General features: G+C 40.3%; 1 protein-coding gene across 1 annotated transcript in view; it reads left to right on the top strand.

Moving 5' to 3' along the window:
• Window positions 1–25,887, top strand: part of FKBP5 (FK506 binding protein 5) — a 152,664-nt gene that overhangs the window by 106,374 nt on the left and 20,403 nt on the right. The window contains exons 6-8 of the mRNA XM_006860396.1: window positions 14,795–14,951; window positions 21,426–21,516; window positions 24,105–24,188. Coding sequence (XP_006860458.1) covers window positions 14,795–14,951; window positions 21,426–21,516; window positions 24,105–24,188 — 332 coding nt within the window. The remainder of the gene's footprint in view (window positions 1–14,794; window positions 14,952–21,425; window positions 21,517–24,104; window positions 24,189–25,887) is intronic.

Below are 25,887 nucleotides of genomic sequence, written 5' to 3'. Positions count from 1 at the left end.
TTTTACCTCCTTCCCCTTTCCAAATCCTACTGAAATGATAAATGAAAAGATAATCATTTTAAGAAGTGAAATAAATCCATAATAATGCTGGAAAATAGGGTAATATAAGCAGTAGATGAAAAATTAAGAAGAATGTCTGGAATCTATAAAGTAGATGAAATTAGGTTGATGGAAAATATAGTGAGGAAACCCAACCCAAAACAGGTGTGGAGAAAACCTCCACAGAGGTACGTACTGTTCTCAACAAGCTTGGGCAGAACTCCAAGCTCACAGTCAGCGGGTGCTAGGGAGCCAAAGCAGGCTATGGGGCAATCATCAGGGTTGTTATAAAACAATATGGAACAGCTGGGCCAGTAAACGTCTAGTGCAGTAAGTAGTTCTCAACTTTGGCAGCATTTAAAATTACCTGGGGAGCATTAAAAAAAAAAAAAGATCCTGATGCCCAGGCTCGGCCCAGACCAGTTAAATAAGAATCTCAAAAGATGGAACTATTTGAGTATTTTTCTTATAATTCTAGTTTGCAGTCAAGGATTGAGAATTACTTCTTTAGGGCCTAGCTACTGATGTTTACCCTCAGGCTAAAGCCAGTAGGGCCAAGTTTTCCAAGGACTCCAAGTGCTGGCCAGGCTATGCGTGTGCGCTGTACTGTCTTGTCAATTCCAACACGGACAGAGCAGAGCTACACCACAGGGCTTCCTCGGCTGGAATCCAACATGGACAGAGCAGAGCTACACCACAGGGCTTCCTCGGCTGGAATCTTTCTAATAGTAGATTTCCAGGTCTTTGCTCCTTTGGAGAGTTTGAATCTAATATCCTTTGAATTCTTAAAACAGATTTGGAGGGGGAGTGGGAGTGAAGGCATTTCTGTTGTTAAGTGCCATCGAGTCAGTTCTGACTCAGTGATCCTGTGTATGGTTTCTGAGGAGCGGCTGGTGGCCTTGAACTGCCGACCTTGCAGTCCCGTGCATCAGTCCACATAGAGCAGTAAATATGCTTAAAGCACTCAGCTCCTGAAGTAAAAACTTTTTCATACATCAGCAGTGGGGAAGGGTGCCCCCAACCTCCCTGTGCACATCATGCTCAGCATAATAACTGCTCAGTGAATATCTGTGAAATCTGGACGATAGTTATGAGGCGCCATCAAGTTGGTTCCAGCTCAGAGAGAACTTATGCCCAACAGAACGAAACACTGCCCGGTCCTGTCTGTGCTAGCCTCCCAATTGTTATGTTTCAACCATTGTTGCCTCTGTGTCGGTCCATCTCATTGGGGTCTTCTTTTATGCTGACCCTCCCAGCATGATGTCCTTCTCCAGGGACTGGTCCCTCCTGATAACATGTCTGAAGTATGAGAGACAAAGTCTCACCCCCGTGGCTTCTAAGGAACGTTCTGACTGCGCTTCTTCCAACACAGATTTCTTTGTTGTGCTGGCAGTCCATGGTACTTTTAATCTTCACCACAGATCTCCACAATTAGAACATTCTTTTGGAAAAAGGTCTGCCATGGAAAGACATCCAGTGATTTAGAAATCCTGTGCCATGTTATAATACTCATTTGGTGATTATAAATCCTTCCTTTATATGAATTGGTGATCTGAAAGATAGTCCAGGATATCTCAGAACATTGAACCAAAAAAGAGATGAAAGGTGTGAGGAAAACTAGAAGACATGGATGATGCATCCAGGAGAGATGATAGCGTGTAGTCAAATAGGTAATTGACGAAACTTCCTTGAGAAGATAGATTGGAAAGGCCAGTTGTTTTTGGAAAATAGAAATGGGATTTCTTTTTCATCAAGATACATCCTGGTGAAATTTCTGAATTTCAAAGCTAAAAAGAAAATTCTGAAGACTTCCAGAGGAACAAGCTAAGTAAAGAGATTCAGACTGGCATCAGAGTTCTCTTGGGTGACAACACTAAATACTAAATGACAATGCTCTGAGTGCTGTCTGCAGCGATGAATATTTAGAACCTAGAATTCTATATTCAGTCAGGCTCTTCATTTAAGTATGAGAACAAAGTTATTTTTAAAAAATAGAGTCATACTATTTTTGAAAAGAATTCAAGAGGATACCTAAAGCTCACAAAAAGCAAAATCAAGAAGTGAAACTTTAAGACATAATAAATATCAATAATGATAATTTCCATAAGATGACATTAAAGTTGGATACATTTATCCTGAAAAACTGCTAAAACAATAGAATTATAATGTTAAAAGTAACATTAATACTGGTATTTTAACACTTTGGACTTAGAATTCTGGGTCATTTTAATAAAATATGGAAGGGGTGGGAAGTGAAGGAGATGAATTCTTTTATAAATATACACAATGTACACAAAAACACTCATGAATATATAATCATTTAAACAGCCAAAGGGCACATTCTGAAAGCTGCTTCCTGGCAGCCAGCACACAGCCTTCTCTTTCCATGAGTCTAGAGTACTCAACTGCTCTACCTCTCCATGTCATCATCTCTGCCTCCATCTCTGGTGTCGCTGCTTCTCTGGATAGGGTCCTGCATTCTGTGTATGCTCTTCTCCCTTGATGGTCCTAGGGTCCTCTGTTCCTGGACGGTAAGATTAACTACTCCCACCTTTTTGTTACAAAATTTCCTTTCTACCTTTATAGTTGTGACAATTGCAATTAGTCTTGATAACAGTTACTCACTATTGAAGAGGGGAGATTAATTCTTGGGATAAATAGCAATATTAGTGCTATTGTATGCCATCAAATGGTTCTGACTCATAGCAATCCTGTATAGGGTTTCCAAGAGCAGCTGGTAGATTTGAACTGCTGACCTTGCAGTTAATACTGTTAGCAGCCCAGTGCTTATCCTACAGTGCCACATCAGGGCACAAATAGTAATAAATACACCTTTAAATAATTAGTGGAAAAGTTTAATGGATGGTACTAATAAGAATGGAGTCCTGGTGTGGCACTGCAGGATAATAAGCTGGACCGCAAGGTTAGTTTGAACTGCAAGGTCAGCAGTTCAAACTCATCAGCCACTCCTCAGAAACCCTATTCAAGATTGCTATGAGTTGGAACCAACTCAAAGGCACTTAATAACAACAACTAATAAGGAGCTCTGGTAGTGTAGTGGTTATGAATTGGGCTGCTTGTCTCATGGTCATCAGTTCGAAACTACCAGTTGTTCCGTGGGCTAAAGATGAGGCGGTCTGCTCCTGTAAAGATTTACAGCCTTGGAAACCCTGTGTAGGGTCGCTATGAGTCGGAACCGACTCCATGGCACATAACAACAACAACAATAAGAATAGTATCTAAAACTTCAAAACCACCTGGCATGGGCTAGTAAAGTAGAGGAACAAAGAAATTTATCAGTTCAGCAAAAGTCACAGAAGAAAAAAAGAACAAGAAACCATTTTATATTGTTGTTGTTGTTAAGCGCTGGCTCTGACCCATAGCAACCCTGTATAGGGTTTCGGAGGAGCAACTGGGGAGCTTAAACTGCCAAACTTGCGATTCAAACCGACTTTGTAGTCCAGCGCATTACATTAACCCACAGCACCACACCAGAACTCCAAGAAAGGCTTCCCTGACTGGAAATTGAACCCAGTCCATGGTGGTGAGAGCGATGAATCCTAACCATTAGACCCTTGTTGTTATTGTTGTTGTTAGGTGCCATCGAGTCGGTACTGAATCATAGCGATCCTATGTACAACAGAACGAAACACTACCCAGCCCTGGGCCAGCCTCACGATTGTTGCCATGCTTGAGCCCATCGATGCCACCATATTGCCAATCCATCTCTCTAGGGTCTTCCTCTTTTTCGCTGACCCTCCACCTTACCATACATGATATCCTTCTCCAGTGACTAGACCCTCCTGACAATATGTCCAAAGTATGAGAGACGAAGTTTGGCCATTTTGGCCTCCAAGGAGCACTCTGGCTATACTTCTTCCAAAACAATCTATTGGTTCTTTTGGCAGCCCATGGCACTTTCAATATTCTCCTCCAACACCATAACTCAAAAGCATCAATTCTTCTACGGTCTTCCTTATTCACTATCCAGCTTTCACATGCATATGAGGTTATTGAAAATACCATGGCTTGGGTCAGGCGCACCTTAGTCCTCAAGCTGACATCTTTGCTCTTCAGCACTTTAAAAAGGTCTTGTGCAGCAGATTTGCCTAATGCAATACATCGTTGATTTCTTGACTGCTGCTTCCGTGAGTGTTAATAGGTGATCCAAGAAAAATGAAGTCCTTGACAAGTTCAATCTTTTCTCCGTTGATAACAATGTTGTTTATTGTTCAAGTGGTGAGAATTTTTGTTTTCTTTACATTGAGATTCAACCCATACCGAAGGCTATCTTTGATCTTCATCAGTAAATATTTTAAGTCCTCTTCACTTTCAGCAAGCAAGGTTGTATCGTCTGCATATCGCAGGTTGTTAATGAGTCTTCCTCCAATCCTGATGCCACGTTTTTCTGGGTGTTACTCCATTTGTACCATCACAGTCAACTCTGCTTTGAGGAGGCAGCTCTTCCCCGGTTGCATTTTAAGTGCCTTCCAACCTGAGGGGCTCATTTTCCAACACAATATCTGAAAGTGATTCTCTGCTATTTATAAGATTTTCAGTGACTAAATATTCGGAAGTAGTTCGTCACTCCTTCTTCCTAGTCTGTCTATGTCTGGAAGCTCATCTGAAACCTGTCCACCATGGGTGATCCTGCTGGTATTTAAAATACCGGTGGCATAGCTTCCAGAATCACAGCAACTCACAGTACGACAAACTGACCACTAGGGAGCGTCAAAAGAGGGAGGCCAGCCACAGTGTGCAGGTGCACAAATCCTACAGCACCTGGTATTCCCAGGCAGTCTCCCATCCAAGTAGTAGCCAGGCCAACCCTGCTTAGCTTCCAAGATCAGACAAGCTCAGGCACATTCAGAGTGGTATGGCTATGAAAAATGGTAGTAGGAATTGTTACATGCCTTCAAGTCGGCTCTAACTCATAGCGACTCTGTATAGGGTTCTGTGGCTTTTAAATCTTTGCAGGAGCAGAAAGCTTTATATTCCTCCTGCGGAGCAGCTCTTTGGCTCGAACTGCTGACTCCGTGGTTCTCAGTCCCATGCTTATCCTATGGAGCCTCAGTAGTAGTAGGAATGAAGTCAATCATATTAGTGAATACACATCCACACACAATGGATGGGATAAAACCTATTAAAGGCAACAATTCTTATAAGGTTAAAACAACAATGACAACAAAAGAATCTAGCTATGTATTCTTTATAAATGAAACACCGAAAATGGTACCCACATTTGAAAATAGAGGAACGAGTTCATGTATGCCCATGGTGAGCTCCGATAAGGCTATGAAGGCTTATTTGTTTTTCACATGCTTTTAAAGTAATTATAAATGTCCTGCTACATAAGTTTAGGAAGAGAGCACATTCTTGAGATCATTTTATTATATATTTTCCACTTAATAATACTGTATACCACTTATTCTGAAATGGATGCACAGTGTTTATTCTCTCAAACACTTTGGATTTATACAGACTTTTTGTACTAAGAAAATAGCTAAGTCTCCAGATGGAGTGAAATCTTGGTCCAGAGTAATCTTTTACCCCCCCTTTCCTTCCCTAACTCAAAACCTAGCAAGTGAATCACATATTTTAGAATAGTAGGTAAATAAACCAAAAGTTCCCTATCAGAACATAACCTCCTGGAATTTATTAAAATAAGACAGCTAATAGATTCAAAAAGGAAAATTTCTTTTAATTGGTGAAAATTACTAACTTTCTCCTTAATGTCCTGTTTTCAGGTTAGTCATTAAGTAAATATTTACTCTCTGTCCCTGAACTGTGTGCTGGGCACCGTGTAGTACCGGAGAAATATAAGGCACTGCCTTCGCCCACTAGGAATTTTATTCCTACTTTGATCACTCTCTGTGGAGCCATTATATGGCATTCAAAAACATGTTTAATCTGGCGTATTTTACCCCTAATCGCAGCAAAATAATCATAGCTAACATCCATTTCATTCTGTTGTATATAGGGCTGCACCTAACAACATCCATTGAGTTTGGCTTCATATATTCATACATTACACAGTATTTTTACATAGTAGACGCCCTCATATACGAATGCATGAATGCCAATTACTGGGCCAAAAGTCTTAAACAATACGTAATTTAATCTTCTCAGCAATTATGACTTGGCAAACATTATTATGTCTATTTTATAATGAAGAAATTGAACTTCAGATGATTTAAATTACTTTGCCTAAAGCCATGTAATTGTTAGTGGAATGAGAATGGAATTCAGATCTGACTCTTGTTATGTGCGTCAAGTCAGTTCTGACCCATAGCAACCCTGTCTGTATAGGGTTTCCAAGGACTAGCTGGTGAGCTTGAACAACCAACCTTGTGATTCAAATTGACTTTGCAGTCCAGCGCATTAACCCAAAGTGCTATAGTGCCACACCAGGACTCCCAAGTCCATGCTCATGGGAAGTGTTATATTGTTGTTAAGTACCTTTGAGTCGGTTCCAACTCAAAGCAACCCTGTGTAGGGTTTCCAAGGAGTGGCTGGAAGATTTGAATCACCAATCTTGTGATTATCCTCCAGTGCCACAGCAGGACTCCAACAAGTACTATACTGGTGTCAAAAGAAAAGAGTGAGAACTTGTGTTGGTGTAGATTTTTTTTTTTTTTTTTTGTAATTATATATATATAGCTTTTTTTTCTCTGTTTTCTTTTTTAATGTACACAAAAACTCTCAGGAATATATAATCATTTAAACAACCAAAGGGCACATTCTGCAGGCCTGCCTCCTGGCCACAAGCACACAGCCTTTCTCTTTCCATGAGTCTAGAGTCCTTAGCCGCTCTCGCTCTCCATGTGCCCATCTCTGCCTCCATCTCTGGTGTTGCTGCTTCTCTGGATAGGGTTCCCACATTCCGCTCATGCTTTTCTCCCTTGATGGTCCTAGGGGGTCCTCTGTTCCTGGACTGTAAGATTAACTACTCCCCCCTTTTTGTTACAAAATTTCTACCTTTACAGTTTTGACAGTCACAATTAGTCATGAAAACAATTACTCACTACTGAATTGTAAGAATCTTATCCCCATCTCTTTTCACCAGACCCATGGAGACAAGATGAATACTATTCAGTGGGGATCCTACTGTTGTGACAGTCGCAATTAGTCATGCTAACAGTTACTCATTATCGAATCATAAGAATCTTATCCCCATTTCTTTTCACCAGACCCGTCTAGACAAGAGGAGAATTGTTTAGTGGGGACTCTGCCTTCCCCCACATACTCTGAACCTAAACTCTCTTTTGAAAACTTATAAGCCAGTCACTTTGTGGTGCTGTGGGTTAATGTGCCAGACTGCAAAACTGTTTGAACTGCAAGGTCGGTGGTTCAAGCTCATCAGCTGCTCCTCAGAAACCCTTTACAGGGTTGCTATGGGTTGGAGCCAACTCAGTGGCACTTCCCAGCAACAACAATGTCTAAGTTGCCCTTCCTTATCATTGGTGTAGAATTTATTGAATTTGTTGTAGAATGTATTCTTCCTGTTTAGACTAAAGAGTGTAAGTCATTCACATTGTTACTGTATTCAAGAAGCTAGTTTCCACGTGTAGCCTCAGTTAGCCTCTGTCTCTTAGTTCCAGAAACAGCCTTATAGAGGCATTTGTTTGTCTCAAACAGTGTGAAAATGGGTACAGTGAGGAAGGAAGGCCACTTGGGGGAATTTGACCAATTTCTCTGATGGGAACTGTTTCTCTTCTAAGTTACCATTTCAGTATGCCTCAGCTGCTTTTAGAAGTCCACCTCTGCTTTCTCAATCGCTTTTTCAGAGGGTAATTGAGATTCCACTAGGTCCTGGATACTCTACTAAGCAGGAGATACAGGCAAGAGAAATTGGTCTGGCACGAGTTAGGCAGGAGGAAAAGCCTGGCCCAGTGGGAGTAACCTGTCACAACCTGATTTTCTCTGGCCAAATGACCGGTCTTGTGTGGTAGTAATGCCGTTACAACATTCTCATTCAAATCCCCATGACCTAGTAATTGTTTTGGGAATGAGTGCAAAGCTATCAGACACCAACTACTATAATTAGAAAAGGGAAAAACAGACACTTACCCGAGCTAGCGTCTTTAGGCTGGAGCATTTACAGCACTCCTCCCCCCCTCTTTTAAAGTTCTAGAGCCTCTTTCTCAGTTTTGCTTCCTAAAACACAAACTGTACAGTTTTTGGGTTCTTGCATTCCAGTTTTTGTTATTACTGTGCGTTCTCTTTCCTTTTTCCCCTATTTTAATCGGAGTACAAATTGCTGTCAGCACATTGAGTTCATGTGCCAGCCACATTCAGAACAGGGTGTTCTGTGCTCTTCAAAACAAAATTGCTGTAGGGCAGTAAGAGAGCACTAAGTCAGAGCTTCAGTTTAAGTGATGTTTTGCAGGCAGACGGGCTTACTTGATGTGGTTACAGTCGGATTGCGAAGCTAAGCTAGGATAATTTGGTTTTGTTTGACTTTGTGGGGTTTGGAGGGGTCCCCCCACCCCTTTAAGTTACACAGTCTTTAAGAAGAGAAAATCTTGTCTCTTTTTAAGTTGTTTATTTCTCTCTCTACCAAAAAAAGCCCTAAGTAGAAGCATCCTGTATGTACTTTTATTCTCCATGAGCACGTCATAGATCATTTATTTCCCATAAATCATGTTGGTTGGGATTAGCAACAGACCTCCTGAGCCCTAGAGGCCGAGCTCCCAATGAGTCATGATTGTTATTATTAAATATTTATTAAGTGAGTATTTGCACTAAAAGATGCAAGGTCAAAAGCAACCACACGTCTTCCACAGCCAGAGCTACTATGGTTCTCTTTGGTAGCAACTGTTGACACAGTATGAAGAGGACTAACTGAATCTAGAGGAGCTAGGCATGTCTGCTTCTATCACTGAGAGGGAGGGCCCTCCTGTGGCAACTGCAGGCATTTCTGTGGCACCAAGGTGGTGTGAGAGTCCTTGTCAGCAGTCTTGTAGAACTTGTCACACCAGTGTTCCAAGTTTAGAAATCAGAGAGCTAGCTTTTGCTACTTGTCGATGTAAAGAATCAATGGACTATACTCACCCTGGGGCTATACTATCTTCTCTTGCTGTGACTTTCCACATATGTCAGCCCTGAAAGGCAGTTTCATGAATGCATGTATAAACACATAGACATAGATGAGGGGCCTCAAAATGTTCATGGAAATTTTAATTAAAACAAAATGGAATTTTCCTGTGGACTTTTTGAAACCCTTCATATAAAAGTGTGTGTGTGTGCTCATATCAGCTTAACCTTTCATTATTACTATAGCTAGTGCTTGTTCAGGTCCAATTTGGAAGAGCTAGATTTTTTTTTTTTTTTAAATTAGTCCATATATAAGGTAGTGGTGGTGGTTGTGTGCCGTTCACTCAGTTCCGACTTACAGTGACTTTGTAGAGGGTTTCTAGGAGTCTCCTGGTGTGGTACTGTAGGATAAGCACGGAATTGCTAACTATAAGGTCAGAGGTTCAAACTCACCAGCTGCTCCTTGGAAACCCTATAGAGGGTCGCGATGAGTCAGAAGTGACTTGACGGCACTTAATAACAACAACATAGGATTTCCAATGCTGTAATCTTTATGGGAGTAGAAAACCTCATTTTGCTTCCATGGAGCGTGGATTCGAATTGCTTACCTTGAGGTTAACAGCCCAATATGTAACTCACAACACCATCAAATAGCACCAATGTTTTTTATATGTAAGGTGTTATTGTTGTTAAGTGCCGTTGAGTCAGTTCCAACTCATAGTGACACTGTATAGGGTTTCCAAGGAGCAGCTGATGAGCTTGAACCACCAGCTTCTCAGTTCAAACTGACTCTGTAGTCCAGCGCATTAACCCACAGTGCCACACCATTAGGTGACCACAAACATCGGTACTTTTACTATTTCTCTGAGAGAAATCAGGTACAATGAATGCTTTGTTTTGCTGTCTTATAGTTTGACTGGAACATTTTTTTTTTTTTGCTTCAGTTATTTTTGCAAGCATGTTTATTAATAGCCAGTCTTTTTATTTTATTTTAATATGATGTGTTATCACTTCTAAAGAGCACTTCTGAGATTATTTATATATAATTTTAATATCAAGTACATGGATCAAGCTTAAAACTAGCCTAGGAAACTGACACATAGGCTGGAATCCTTTTCAGAGTCTCTGGATTTCCTGTTTTGAAAACATATTCAAAGTTGATCAACCAAAAGCCACAACCAATGTACTGATAGTTTCCTCCCCGACTAAATGTACTCTCCTCTGGGGAGGAAGATGATACTTCTAACAATGAGCCTTAGACAAAAAGACCTATTAACTAGTTGTGAGCTGTTAGGATACTGAGTCTTCTTCTCATTGGAAAGATTCCACATAGCATCAGCTGAAGTCACTCTGCTCAGCAAATCATTTTTCATGAAAAGATCATCCATTAAAAGTGTCTGCATTAAATTTCTTGGGCAGATTTAAAAATATTTAGTAACACAAGTTTGTAAGAATTCTCAACCCCTTTGGAAACATAAGCTTTTACTCTAGTTAAAATATTGTAAGCCTTAGACTCCCTGGAGAATTTGAAAATAAGAAAGTTGTATTTATTTTTAAAATATTTTCCAATCCAGAAAAACTTTCAATTTGCTGCAAGTTAAGTTTTATTTTATCCCAAGTGTTTCAGAAGTGAGTGTAACAGAGGGAATCATCTGTGTTTGTTAATATGCAACATAGAACAAAATGCCTATAAGCCAGCTCCACCCCAAGAGCCAGTGTAGCCCCAGCCCTTCTCTGGAGGAGGCTGACTTCAGAGTCAGGCCTGGTTTAGTTTGGCCCAAACTTCCTGTGTCTGTGATGGGACTAACCAGAATATTAATCTTAGTGAATTAGAAAAAGGTGAAGAGCTTCAAAGAATAATGCTCAGGTGACATTTTGGTCTTTAGTGTTTCTACTAAAGGAGCCCCAGTAGCACTGTAGTATAAACACTGGACTGCTAACCATAAGGTCAGCAGTTCAAACCCACCAGCCTCTCTGTGGAAAAAAGGCGAGGCTTGCTGCTTCCATAAAGATTTACAGTGTTGGAAAACCCTACACAAGACTGTTAGAGTTGTAATCAGACAACTACAACACTACTGTTTACTTGTCAAAGTTTCCCAGGTCTGGGCTAAAGGTAATCTGATCAAATGATTAACTACAGGAATTAGCTGTGAAGATGTTTTCTTGCCTATATTAAGAGTTATATTACTGGGTCATAGAATCTTAGCAATTCAGGAGACCTTTGTGATCATGTAGTTCAAAAGTAGAGTAGGAATTTAATTTGTTGGACAATAATAACTTATTGGGCATGAGAAAAGTATAACAGAACAAATCATTCTTTAAAGCAAGTTATTGGTTTAAAGTAGATCAATCAGTCTTAGAAAAGAGACATTTTAGGAAACCAGGCAGCTGTATTATAGATGCGGGAATAAAGACCTATTTTGTGAAAGACAAATTAGTGTATTGCTTAGTGACTGTTGTGCTAGCAACACCCATTTCTCCTACAGAATAAAACACCTGAATGAAAAGGAATAAGTAAACTTAATATTAAAAATATTGGGACAATTTCAGAGAATTCTTTATCCTAGGAAAAATGCCTAAGTGACCAAGAAAAAAATACATTTCTATGCAGTTTTCCTGTTTTTGTCTTGATATAAGATAAAGGACCCTTGTTGTTGTTAGGTGCCGTAGAGTTGGTTCTGACTCATAGCGACCTTATACACAACAGAATGAAATACTGTCCAGTCCTGTGCCGTCCTCACAATTGTTGTTACATTTGAGCCCATTGTTTTTACCACTCCGTCCATCCATCTGGTTGGGGAAGGTCCATTATCTAGCATGAAATTACCCTGGGAATGAGCTGAGTAAATGTGAATGGAGAAACTGATTACCTCACTTAGGTGGATTGACCTGTGAACATTTAAAACACTTTTGATTCCTTCACACTTAATATTTATTACTTGTGTAACAGATATGGCTAAGTAGCTTATTGATGATGTTGCCTTTGGATTTTCTATTTTTATTTTAATAAGTTGTTGTTGTTGTTGTTGTTAAGTGCTGGCAAGTCGGTACTGACTCACAGTAACCTGATGCACAATAAAATGAAGCACTGTCTGGTCGTGCGCCAACCTCACAATTGTTGTTACACTTGAGTCCATTGCTGTTGCTGCTGTGCCAATCCATCTTGTTGGGGGTCTTCCTCTTTTTCACTGACCTACCACTTTACCAAGCATGATGTCCTTCTCCAGGCACTTGTCCCTCCTGATAACATATCTATAGTATGAGAGATGAAGTCTGGCTATCCTGGATTCTAAGGAGCATCCTGGCTCTATTTCTTCCAACACAGATTTGTTTGGTCTTTTGGCGGTTCATGGTATTTTTAATATTGTCCCCCACCACCATAATTCAAATGCATTTATCATCTACAGTCTTCTTTATTTATTGTCCAACTTTCACATGCATATGAAGTTATTGAAAATACCATGGCTTGGGTCAGGCGCACCTTAGTCCTCAAACGAACATCTTTTCTCTTGAACACTTTAAGGAGATCTTGTGCATAAGATTTGCCTAATGCAATATGTCATTTGATTTCTTGTCTGCTGCTTCCATGATTAAATGTCTCTGATAACTTCAATGTTTTCTCCATTTGTCCTTTTGTTATTTATTGGTCCAATGGTGAAGAATTTTGTTTTCTTTACATTGAGGTGAAACCCTTACCAAAGCCTGTGGTCTTTGATCTTCATCAGTATTTCAAGACTTCCTCACTTTAACCAAGCAAAATTGTATCTATCAATCTGCATATCTGAAGTTGTTAATGAATCTTCCTCCCAGCCTGATGCCACGTTCTTCATATAATCCAGCTTTTGGAATTATTTGCTCAGCATACAATTGAATAAGTATGGTAAAAAAATTCAACCCTGGTGCTCATCTTTCCCTATTTTAAAACATTCAGTGTTCCCTTGTTCTGTTTGAACAACTGCCTCAACTGCCTGTTGGTCTGTATGCAGGTTCCTAAGGAGCACAGTTAAGTGTTTTGGAACGCTTATTCTCCACAATGTTGTCCATAGTTTTTTGTGATCCACACAATCAAAAGCCTTTGCATAGTCAATAAAGCACAGGTAAACATCTTCCTAGTATTCTCTGCTTTCAGCCAAGATCCATCTGACATCAGCAATGCTATTTCGTTCCACATCCTTGTCTGAATCTGGCCTGAACCTCTGGCAGCTCCCTGTCAATGTACTGCTATAGCTGTTTTTGAATTCTCTTTAGTAAAATTTTACTTGCATGTGATATTAATGATATTGTGTGATGATTTCCGCATTCTATTGGGTCACCTCTCTTTGGAATGGGCACAAATACGGATCTCTTCTAATCAGTTGGCCAAGTAGCTGCCTTCCAAATTTCTTGTCATAGATGAGTGAGTGCCTCCAGTGTTGCATAAATTTGTTAAAAGATTCCAATTTGTAATCTATCAATTCCTGGAGCTTTGTTCTTTGTCCCTGCCTTCAGTGCAGCTTGGACTTCTTCCTTCATTTATCATTGGGTTGTAATCATATGCAACTTCTTGAAATAGTTGAATATAGATCATATCTTTTTGATACAGTGACTCTGTTTATTACTTCCACCTTCTTTTGATACTTTCTGTATCATTCAGTATTTCCCCATAGAATTCTTCAATATTTCAAGTCGAGGCTGGAATTTTTTTCTTCAGTTCCCTCAGCTTGAGAAATGCTGAGGCTGTTCTTCTATTTTGTTTTTTGTTTTTTTTTTTACTTCCAGATCTTGTCACATTTCATTATAATATTTTACTGTGTCTTCTTGAGCTTCCTTTTGAAATGTTCTATTGAGCTTCGTTACCTCCTCATTTTCTCCATTTGCTTTAGCATCTTTACGCTGGAGAGTAAGTTTCAGAGTCTCTTCTGACATCCATGTTGGTCTTTTCCTTCTTTCTTGTCTTTTTAATGACCTTTGCGTTCTTCCTGTATGATGTTCTTGATGTCATCCCACAACTCTGGTCTTTGGTCTTTAGGGTTTAGTGCACCAAATCTGTTTTTCAGATGATCTCCAAATTCTGGTGGGATATGTCCAAGGTTGTATTTTGGCTCTTGTGGACTTGTTTTAATTTTCTTCAGCTTTAGCGTGAACTTGCTAAATTGATGGTTTGTTCTCCAGGCTGCCCCTGGCCTTGTTTTGGCTGACGAAATGGGTATCAGAGCTGTGAAAGAAAAAAAAAAACCAAAAACCCAAACTTCGGTATCCAGTTAGTTAGGCTTTATGTATTATTGGGAAATAGCCACTTAATTATGTTTCCATTCAAGTATCTGAAGCCAAGGTGTAAATATAGATAGACATTTAAAGCATTATATACTTGATGTAAATGCTGTGACATTTTTCTAATTATGTATTCAGTAGTGCAGTATTTCTTGAACCTGTGATATTGGTGAGGAAACCTGTGCTGTGCAGTAGGCTTAGGTTAAACTGGTTTCCAGTTTGTTTCATTTCCTACTAAGCTATCTTATTGATGCAGTTACTAGTAATGATAAATCTAATCATAATTATCTTAACAATTATAAGAAAGAAATGAGGTTCTTAAAGGTTCAGAACTGAATATAGTAAGCTTCAACAAGACATACCAAGTATGTGTCTTGATGAGATGAGAAAGGGAAAATGCTGTTTGTTACATTGACTTAGCCAGTCCTAAGGAGCAGCTTTGTTCATTGTCTTATCTTCTCTCTTTCAGTCCATCTGGTAGGTCACTGTGGTGGCCAGCTGTTTGATTGCAGAGATGTGGTGTTCATTGTTGGTGAAGGAGAAGACCACGACATTCCAATTGGAATTGACAAAGCCTTGGAGAAAATGCAGCGGGAAGAACAATGTATTTTATATCTTGGACCACGGTAAGCCGCATACCAGTGCAGTACACGGTGAAGTTATCTGCAGAGCTCACATTTTCAACATTCCATATTTTCAGTGAAGTTAATGCCAACAGTGGAAATAATTCAATCAGGCTACAGTTAGTCATCCAGTGAATGAATAGGCCTTACAGTCACAAAGGTTGCAAATTGTGAGTGCATCTACTTGATTGATGTGTATTAAGAGGTAGGACTGACAGGCACGTTTTGCTTTTTCGTTTGTTCTGCCTTTCATCTTGCCAAAACAGGCAACTATTGGCCTTTCTCACGTCGTTCTCTGGCCCTCTCTTCCTTTTTCTGTGAATCAGGCAGGAGGCCGTAGAAACAGGAGGACTGGGAATAGACAAAGCATTTGGATGATTTACTGCCACTTGAATTGGTGCCACCTGTTCTTTTCAGAGCCCATAAAAGAGGAGCATTCTTCCTGGATCGAAAGGTGGCTGCAGTGACTCACTTGTGCCTAAATGTTTCTCATCAGAAGGATAGCCATTAGCACGTCCAAGCTTAGAACTATCAGACCGTAACAACCTCACTCTTATGAAAATATGTGTGGTATTACTTTTAGTAATTTTACTTTTAATCTAAAATTATACCATGAATCCAGTCCTTGGACCCTCGAGAGACAGCAGGGTGTTTTGGCTTTGTATGTATGCATGAAAGTTCATCGTTTTATTTAGTGTATCTTCCTATTGGCTCCATGATGGAGTCCAGTCAGGATTTTGAGTTACTAGAAATTTTGGTGACCAGTAGGTAATATTATGCCGTTTGTACAGTCTTTTGCCTTTGTGTAGCTTTGATAGTACTCCAGTGCCTTACACTTGAGCCGTGATCATATTTCTCAGATGATGTTTTAGCCAAGCATTACCCTCTTTAAAATCCTTCCAAAGTGCTCTTCCTTGAATGTCTTGTTTTTCTCTGCCCTATTCTGTTTTCCACTCTTATATTTTCCACTTCATTGTGCTTTGTTGACATGGGCTCTAGATTTGAAATTCACCCTTAGGTGAACTTCTTTCTCTTTCTATAAGGAACTTTTTCCCCTCAAGTAGAGCATCCAGAATGCTAGCTCCTCCATATCCAAACAATCTTGAATCATTTTCAGTTTTGTTTTTGTTGTTGTTGTCGTATGCTATCAAGTCAGTTCTGACTCCTAGCGACCCTCTATAGGGTTTCCAAGAGCGGCTGATGGGTTTGATCTGCCGTCCAATGCTTATCCCATAGTGTCACACCAGTCCAAATTGATAGCAGTTCCAAAATTATAGCATTGCACGACTATAGCAATTCTAAACTCATAAAGAGAGTGATGTGTGTGTGTGTGTGTGTGTATAATGTGCACTTTCATATGTACGCTCCTTGAAGATCAGTCCTGTATACATTTTGAGTATATATGAATCAGGTTACTACATTTTTAACCTAGTCAACAAGGCAACATTGAGGACAGATACACCTTAAGCTTAATGGCAAACAGAAATTATCCTATTGCTGTCACTGACTTGGCCTTATGTATATGAATGCAGATAGTTCCTTGCAAGTTGAAATTGTTGTTTTCTCATTAGTGTTTCAAGGAGAATTGTTGTTAAGTGCCATCGAGTCAGTTTTGACTCATAGTGACCCTGTATAGGGTTTCCAAGGATTGGCTGGTGAGTTTGAGCTACTGACCTTGTGATTCAAATCAACAGCTACAGCGCTACAATGTTGTTGTTGTTGTTATGTGCCATGGAGTCGGTTCTGACTCATTGTGACCCTGTACAGGATTTTTGAGGCTGTAAATCTTTACGAGAGCAGAAAGCCTCATCTTTCTCCTGCAGAACAGCTGGTAGTTTCGAACTGTTGACCATGAGATTTGCAACCTGATTCGTAACCACTACGCTACCAGAGCTCCTTAGAAGAGTGGCAAATGAAATAGGGCAGAGAAAAGGAAGCTATTATGTCAAAGGTAGCTCAGTGAAGGCTTAAAAGAGCTCCAGGTTGAGCATTTTGGAAGAATTTTAAAGAGGGTAACAGTCTGGCTAAACCCTGCTATGCAACTTAGCAGCTGTGTGTCCTTGAACCCTGAGTTAACTCTCAGGAGTCTCCCTTCTCTAAAATGGGAGTGAAAGGATGGCTCCGCCTCATGGTTGTGAGGGACTGCTAATAAGACAATGCATGGGAAGCATTTAGGGAAGTGTCTGGCATACACAAGCCCTCAGTATATTAGCTATTATTGTGATGGCATTATCTTTATTTCCCATTTTACCCTCAGACCACAAGAAAAAGGAAATCCTGTTCTAACATACAGTCAATTTTTCAGATCTTTCTTGGGAAAATTTCAGTGATATAAATAGTCAGCAGGGTTTCATGAGCTGTTTCTAGGTGTAAAAACTTGTCCATAGGTTTTGTCGAACTTTTGCACCTAGTAAGAAAGGAAGCTACTTTCTATTTAAGATGTTGATCGGTGTGTTGAGGAGTTCTGTAAAGTGCCTACTCTGCAGTCTGAGATGGTCCACACAGCACCGTGTGATGTTATGCACAGATTCAGAACATCCCTTCACAGTGAGCATGGTATGAGTGCTAGCAGTGAACCAGACTCCCACTGACGTAGAACATTGCATCTGAGTGGCTATCAATATGGCGGTCACAAATACAGGCTGTGTGTTATTCTGTTTTTTTCTCCAAAAGATTTTCAAGGCACACTTTTTCTTTGCCTCTCTGACAAGGATGTTTTCATTTTAAGAAATTCATAAATATGACCTCCAAAGCAGCAGAAATCAGCAAGTACTCATTTTCTCTTTCTTCATCAGGACAGTATTTCCTTTTTTATTGTTTTCAGAATTTCATCGATTAGTCTTTTTTCATTATGGGTTAATGTGCTGGACTGCAAAGTCAGTTTGAACCGCAAGGACGTTGGTTCATGAGCCGCTCCTTGGAAACCCTATACTGCGTTGCTCTGAGTCGGTACTGACTCGACGGCACTTAACAACAACAACATGCCTGGTTTTAACTTTTCTCTTTTTCCTTTCCTTATGTTCCTGCACTACAGTGACCCCCAAATGGACAAACAAAAACACAGAGATTGCAAAGAGCTATAGTGTCGAATTACAAGGCAATGTTTCTGGGCACATACAGGGTCTAGGCCTGGGCCCTTGCTCTGTTACTGCCTTTTTGTGTGAGAGTCAGGAAGTATTTCTCTCTGAGCCTTAGTTTCTTCCTTTCTAAAAAGGAAGTAATTGGTAAAAACAGATGGTCCAAGTGCTTCTTATATGCTCATAAAGGTTTGTTGTTGTTGTTAAGTGCTGTCAAGTTGGTTCCAACCCACAGTGACCCTACATAGAGCTTCCAAGGAGTGGCTGCTGGGTTTGAACTGCCAATCTTGTGGTTCAAACTGACCTTACAGTCCAGTGCATTATTCTGCAGTGCCACACCAGGACTCCCATAAAGGCTTAATGATCACTAATAACTATCATTTGCATCTCTACTCTCTGGAGGCAACTGTTAGTTCAGGGGCATTCATCAAGAATTCTTTTTGTTAGCTTGTCTTTCGGTTAAGTCCAGGAGTTCCATCTGTGCTGTTTTGTTTTTCAGTCAGATGAATTTGTGTGCCCTGGTCCTTGCCCAAGCCAGTCTAGTAAAGCTAGACAACTTTCTATATAAGATGGAAGTTAGATTTGATGCTTCCAGAACAGTTTGGATGAGCTAATGCCTGCCTCAGGACGATGTACTCTGTCTACAGTTTGACAGAGTCTCTTCCAGGAGAGATTTTAGAAACAATGCCCTTCTTCAATCTTCTTTGATCCCATTGATAACCAGTATGCTTGGGCGTCTCCCTCAACCCACCCCTCACATCACTGTTCCAGTAAGGTGGGATTTCTCATCTTCGATACTGTTGATGCATTAGAGAAACCATCCCAGCAGCAGGTCAAGTCACTGACATATTAAAATGAAACCTACCTCATTGATGTTGGGTCAGTGCCAACTTAGAGCAACCCAAATACATTTGTATATGCCTTGTCATTTTATTCCATAATTTTTGGCTAAAAGGTGTGGTGTTTTACATACAGTGTAATAGCTACAGAACTGTGAGAATGTTTCTCATGAAGTGTTAGAGTTTGCTGTAGTTGTTGTTCTGTTTTATTATATACTAGGAGTCCTCGTGTGGCATTGTAGGATCAGCACTGGACTTCTAACCACAGGTCAGCGATTCAAACCTTACCAGCTGCTCTTGGAAACTCTATATTGGGTTGCTGTGAGTCGAAACGGACTCAACAGCACTCAACAACAACAACAATGTTCTTTTTTGAAAACAGAGTAGAACTCCTCTTGGGTTTCCAAGACCCTAATGTAACCTTTATGGAAGCAGACTGCCGTACCTTTCCCCCATAAAACAGCGAGTGGCTTTTACACTGTGCCACCATTAGCTTAACATGTCAACTAGGGGTACGTATTGATAGATTAAACCAAACCAAACCCAAATCCATTGCCATCAAGTTGATTACAACTCATAGCAAACCTATACAGGGCTTCCGAGATTCAATCTTTGTGGGTACAACAGCCTTCTCTGTATATTGCAGAGTGGCTGGTGAGTCTGAACTGCAGATCTTGCAATATAATTCTTTGTTGTGGGGCTGTCCTATGTGTTGTTGGATGTTTAACAGCATCCCTACTCACTAGATGCCCATCATGATATTCAACAATGTGCCTAGAAAAATGGCAAGCAAAATACTCCAGTTGAGAACTATTGGTCTAAAGCACATGCCAAATAACTGTTGCGTTTCAGTCTGCTGAGCACAGTGGTCCAAAGATAACTTACTCTCAGCAAGCACATGCTTAATAAGGACACATCTACCTCCCTTAGTTCCCAGCAATTAAGGAACGTTCTTTATTTACTAGCTGGCAGAAACAAAATAGGAGACACCCAGATTGAAGAGCTCAAAGTCGAAATCTAGTTACCACTTCCTAAAACTGGCCATTGAGAATTATGTCCTCTTTATTTCCTTGCTGAAGATGCCCTTTGCCCTGCTATTAAAACCACCACACCCCATTCCTACCAGTTCTCATTGCATCTCTATGCCTCTCTCTGGCTCCAGCTTGTATTTTCTTTTGTAACAATGGAGGTGAGTAAACATATTGTTCCCAGGAAATTCAGACAAAGGGTTAAAAAAAAGAGGTGCAGGCAGTAAGACGTGAGTGGTCTTGTTCTCATTTGAGTCCTTCTGTCCCAGAGAAAATTGGATGCATTGTCATCAACCTGGTGTTGACATCTTTGCACCCATACCCTGAAGATTTGGGGAAGAGAAACAGGGAGACTATGTCTTGAGTTTTTTGTAATACCACTTTGCATATTAAAGAGTCACTTGGCTTGACAGGACTGTGAACAGAATCTATTTCCATTGATCAGTGCTATATGCTGGTCATTGTTCTAGATGCTGGGGAGCCACAGACCAAGACAGACAGAGTTCTATTAGAGCTTCCATTCTAGTAGATGTTTGCTCCTTGAATGCATTTGGCTTGTTAAACATTTTAAATATCCTAAAAAAAAAAAAAAAAAAGATCAATTCCTAGTTGTTTATTCTGTAATGTTTGACTGAAAGGTGTAGTGTTTTACATATCCAGAACTGTGACAGTGTTTCTCTTGAAGAGATGGTGGCATTTGCTGGGACCGTTCTTTTCTTAATCCATATCTGGAGCCTTGGTGTGGCACTATAGGGTAAATACTGGACTGCTGACCACAGATTGGCAGTTCAAATCCACCAGCTGCTCCTCAAAAGGTCTGTACAAGATCACTGAGTTGGAATTGACTCAGTGGTACTCACCATCAACAACAGTAACCATGTGCTTTTAAAAAAAATCCTAGAGAAATACTGTGAGAACGTATTTTCCCTCTGAGATATTAGCCTTTGCCCTAATTTATCTGACTGGAAGTGGTACCACTGGAAGATGACGCCCCCTTATTAATACAGACCACACCTCTAACCAGCACCATTGTAGCATTCCCAGGCCCAGCCTTCTGCTGATAAAGCCTAAGGAAAAAACCCAAATAGCCCAATAATGCCTGATGTAGATATACATGCATGCATGCATACTTACAGATACAGTAGATAGATAATCAACCAGAGAAAAAGGCAGTGGCCTTCAGAGTCACATTGAGCAGCCTGCCCCAAAGAACATAGGTGTTGTGATGAGAAAGGAAAACTAAATCAAACCCAGTATCAAAAACAAAAATCTCATAGCAGTGATACTGTATGAGGAGACTTCAAAAAGTTTATGGGAAATTTCCATGATCTTTTCACTCCATTTTTCCACAAACTTTTTGAAGCCCCTCATCTCTTCTGACCAATGCCTTGTTTGTCTCCAGGGTCTCTGATGTGCCTAGCTTGCAAATGGTGGCTCTGTGCTAGCGTGGTGGCTGCCCACCATGCATACCGGAGGAAGTGCCTGGGAATAGGTGCCTTCTTTTAAAGTTGTATTGTTTACTCTCCATTTCAGATATGGTTTTGGAGAGGCAGGCAAGCCTAAATTTGGCATTGAGCCCAATGCCGATCTTATATATGAAGTTACACTTAAGAGCTTCGAAAAGGTGAGACTATACCAACTTCTCTGAAATCCTGTAGATTTCTATTCTATCCACTTCCTATAAATCAGTATCTTATTTTATAAGATGGTGTTTATTTGTATGTTGTGCTTTTCATGATCAGGTTTGCCTGCTTGCTATCTCTGTCACTACTCGAGTATGGGACAACTGATAAGCCACAGCCTCGTACACAACTAAAGAGCTCAGTGTTCTTACTCTGTTCCTATGTGTCAGCCGTTTTCTTTTTTTTTACTTTTTGAGTAGAATCCAAGACTTGTTCCGTGATTTGTTCCTGGAGTTGTTCTTTTTGTACTCCTTCCCCCTGGTTGAAGACAAAAAGATTTAGGATTTGCCAAACATTTCCTCGTAGGAGTGGTGTGCCGTTTTTCAATGCCCGACAAGTGTACCCATAGCAAGAATCATGAAATGACCTTCAACGTAGATCCAAGTGATTATCTAACAGGCAAGGCCTCATGGGAGCCCAGGGTCAGTGTAAAGGACACAAGAGACAAACCTGCCAGCCCTCGTCCTCTTGTTTACATGCCTATTCAAATGGAGAAAAGAGTTTGAATTGCCTTGGGTTCCAGAAACCTTCTGTCTCCTTAAGCATATTTCTCTCTCCCAAGGGCCTCTGGAGGCTCCCAGCAGCACTGGAGAAGCACAAATCGTATGCCTGAGCCAGTTATGTTGTCTTCTTCAGCTAAATCCCGCCTCTATAGCCAAAGCCCTACTTTCCTGGGGCCCCTTCAGGAGTGCGTTTTGTATTCCCTTTTCTATTCCCTCCCTCCATGTTAAGTTTTTGACTGGAAACATGGCTGTTTATATTTTATTAGACTTAGAAATGGAATCATTGTCCAATTATTGACTAAGGAAGTGAGGGAAGTCTGTCTCTGGGACATCCCCCAATAGCAATGTTGCTGTGCACATACCTCATGTTCCTCAATAAACAGATGCTCTTGAGAACACGCCATCATGGGGAAGATGCTGGCTCAACACTCATCTTCTAAGGCTTCAAATGCTCGCTATTATTGTTGTTGTGGTTAAGAAGAGGGAAAATAATCATTGACATCTGCCTAGTTAGCCCTTTGGTGTCCCTATTTCTGTTTTTATAAAGTAGCCCTCCCTGCCATGGCCTATGGACATGACTACTGCAGGGCATCTCACTGTGCTGCACCACAACCAGCCTGCTCAGTGTCATTGTGCTAAGAGCGTGTTCCACTCATGTTCCACTATTCAGGGGACTTGAAGCTAGAGAAAGGAATGTGATGTTGTCAAAGACAATGAGATTTAGTTTGCTGCCTTGTAGCACTGAGAATATATTTATTCTCCTTAAAGATTGAAACCAATATTAGAAATTCAAAGGGTGCTCGTTTATTCAGTTTTCAATAATTATGAAACTAAATTGTTAGGAAACAACACGGAACTGCCAGAAAGACTTGTTGTTATTGTTAAATGCCATCGAGTGGGTTCTGACTAATAACAACCCTGTATAGAGTTTCCAAGGAGCAGCTGGTGGGTTTGAACCGCTGACCTTATGGTTCCCAGTCCATTGCTGATCCTATAATGTGACACCAGGAGTCCCTGCCAGGGAGACTAATGACTCATTAATGCCTTTAAAATAGAAAGGAAGAAAGAAAGGATGGAAGGGCAAGGAAGGAAGAAAAGGTTGAGAGAGAGAAATACTAATTATGTTTTGAACAGAAAGAATTTTCATTACCTACTTCACCTTTGTAATCCATGTACAGCAAATGGTATTGACTATACCCGGTGTCACTTACCTTAAAGGATCCCAGATTGTTCTGCTGATTCTTTCTAATCCTTCTAGCTCCAGCACATTATACGGAAAGTGCTGTTGGTTCTGGATTTGTGTCTATAATGGTTGATGATAATAATGTAGGAAATACAAACTACCAGGTGATAATAAAATCATTTATTAATGGTCCTAAAGTGATACTTGTGTATCAGCTTTATCCTTCTAATCATGTTTAACTTGAAATTCCCCACAAACACATCTTTCAGTTATTACACTCTTTGGAGGCCTTTGTGTATCAGGTTGTTTGTGGCTGGCTGGAATTTTGAAAATTCGTTATGAATATACAACTGGGACTTGACTATAATAGTGTTCCCATTTTAGAGTCAAAAAATGGAGGCTTGACTCAATGCAAAATAAAAACATTTAATTAAAAAAAAAATGGAGGCTTGAGAGAAACAGCATGCTGAAATTATAACAGCAGTTTAGTGGAGAGATGTACAAGAGGAAATCTAGCTTTTGTTCTGTGACCTCACTTGTAATTCTAAAGACATACTCTGTAACAGTGCTCAACAACTTACGTTCCTTACTATGGTTGTGCTTACTCCTCTTGCTTGGGCAACATAGATCAAGCTACAGCTTTGTTTTTATGGAAAGTGAATTCTTGTAACATTATAAAGAACTCTAGTCTAACAGTGAACTCGGAGTGGCTCACAGTTTTAAAAGCCAAGCATGTTTTGACATGGGATTATCTTCTAAAAGTGGCTGCTTTTTGTTCTTAAGGGCATCAGCAGATGGTTTTTCTTCTCTACTCATCTAACCCTTATCACAAATTTACACACAGGCCAAAGAATCCTGGGAGATGGATACCAAAGAAAAGTTGGAGCAGGCTGCCATGGTCAAAGAGAAAGGAACTGTGTACTTCAAGGTGTGTCTGTCAGTCCTTGTACAATTCTTCCCACCTCAAAAAATTTACTCAAGTGCCAATGAACTGTGCTGATATTCCCTACTCTGAATTCTAACAATACCCTCATTGGTAAGAATAAGCCTGAATTTTCACAAGTCTGTCATTTCAGTATAGGAAATAGTGGGAAAGAATGAATTAATAGGACTAAAATAACACATTCTACTCCAGATTCTAACCTTTCATGAAAGGTAGATTTTGTCCGATGTGCCCACCCACCACTGTATCCCTTAAACCTATAGCATCTTGCTTGGTACATGATTGGCAAGTGTTTATGGAATCAAAGGATGGGCAGAATAATTGTTAGCAAGTCGTAGAATTCACTGGGGTAGGTTTCACACTGTTTTCCTTTCCCCTGTCTTGGTGGAATCACTGAGGCCCATGACTAAAGGAAAGACAATCTGTGCAATTTCAAAAGAAACCACAGCAAGAGGAGAACACTCATTTCCTCTAATGGCCAAGATGATCCCTGCCACACTTGCCTTTATGAGGATTCTTCAGAAAATCATCAAGAATATTCATCATAGATTGCTTCTCTTTTTTATAGCTCACTTTGAACGTGAGTCCTCATATGTAAGGAAAAAGAAATAGGACTTTGTTCGATCTTATGAGTGCTCTATCCTTTGCTTCCCTACCCCAAATACGTGCTTTCTCCTTGTTAATCAGGAAAGGCGCAGTGAGGAAGAGGATGGGCTTTTATCAAGGTTGTTTTTTTTCTCTTTTCCCAATTGCAGTTCATAGAGAGAAGGGAGACTTTTTCAGCAGTATAAAGCAGTGATGCATAAATGTGCTTCAAATCTTCATGGGACATTAGTTATGAGACACACTGTTGCGTTTACAGCCTTATCTGCAGGGCAGGGAGGTTGTGTTAACCCAAATGAAACAACTACAGAATTGTGAAAGAATATATGTTGTTGTTAAGTGCCGCTGAGACGGTTCCGACACATAGCAACCCTGTATAAGGTTTCCAAGAAGCAACCGATGAGCTTAAACTGCTGACCTTGTGGTTCACACCGACTTTGCAGTCCAGCGCATGAACCCACAGAGCCACAACACAAAATTAACACAGCCAGAAGGCAACATATATGCTTACTGATTTTGAAACTTTGAGTTGAGATCCATCATTAGGTCATGAAATTATTTTAGTGGAAGCATGGTGCATTATGTAGTTAATATACAGATAAGTTATGTTTCATAAAACTTTTGCTTAGTCTTGTGTAAACTGGGTTGTTGTTAAGTATCATCAAGTCGGTTCCAACTCATAGTGACCCTGTATAGGGTTTCCAAGGAGCAGCCAGTGAGTTTGAACCGCCAACCTTGTGGTTCAAACTGATCTTTCAGTCCAGTGCTTATCCTACAATGCCTTATCAGGACTCTGTGTAAATGGGCTGTTGTTGTTAAGTACTTTTGAGTGAGTTCTGACTCAGAACCTTGTATAGGGTTTCCAAGGAGCTGCTGGTGGGTTTGAACTGCCAACGCCGCAGTCCAGCACCTTATTCTGCGGCACCACACCAGGACTCTGTAAATGAGAGTTGTTGTTGTTGTTAAGTGCTATCAAGCCAGTTCTGACCCATAGCAACCCTGTAGAAGGTTTCCGAGGAGTGGCTGGTGGGTTTGAACCACCAACCTTATGGTTCAATCTGACCTTGTGGTCCAGCACATT

The sequence above is a fragment of the Chrysochloris asiatica genome, unplaced genomic scaffold, assembly GCF_000296735.1.
Source record: "Chrysochloris asiatica unplaced genomic scaffold, ChrAsi1.0 scaffold00038, whole genome shotgun sequence".
Taxonomy (NCBI): Eukaryota; Metazoa; Chordata; class Mammalia; order Afrosoricida; family Chrysochloridae; genus Chrysochloris; species Chrysochloris asiatica.
The sequence above is the reverse complement of the archived record's forward strand: the minus strand, read 5'-3'. Positions and strand labels throughout refer to the sequence as shown.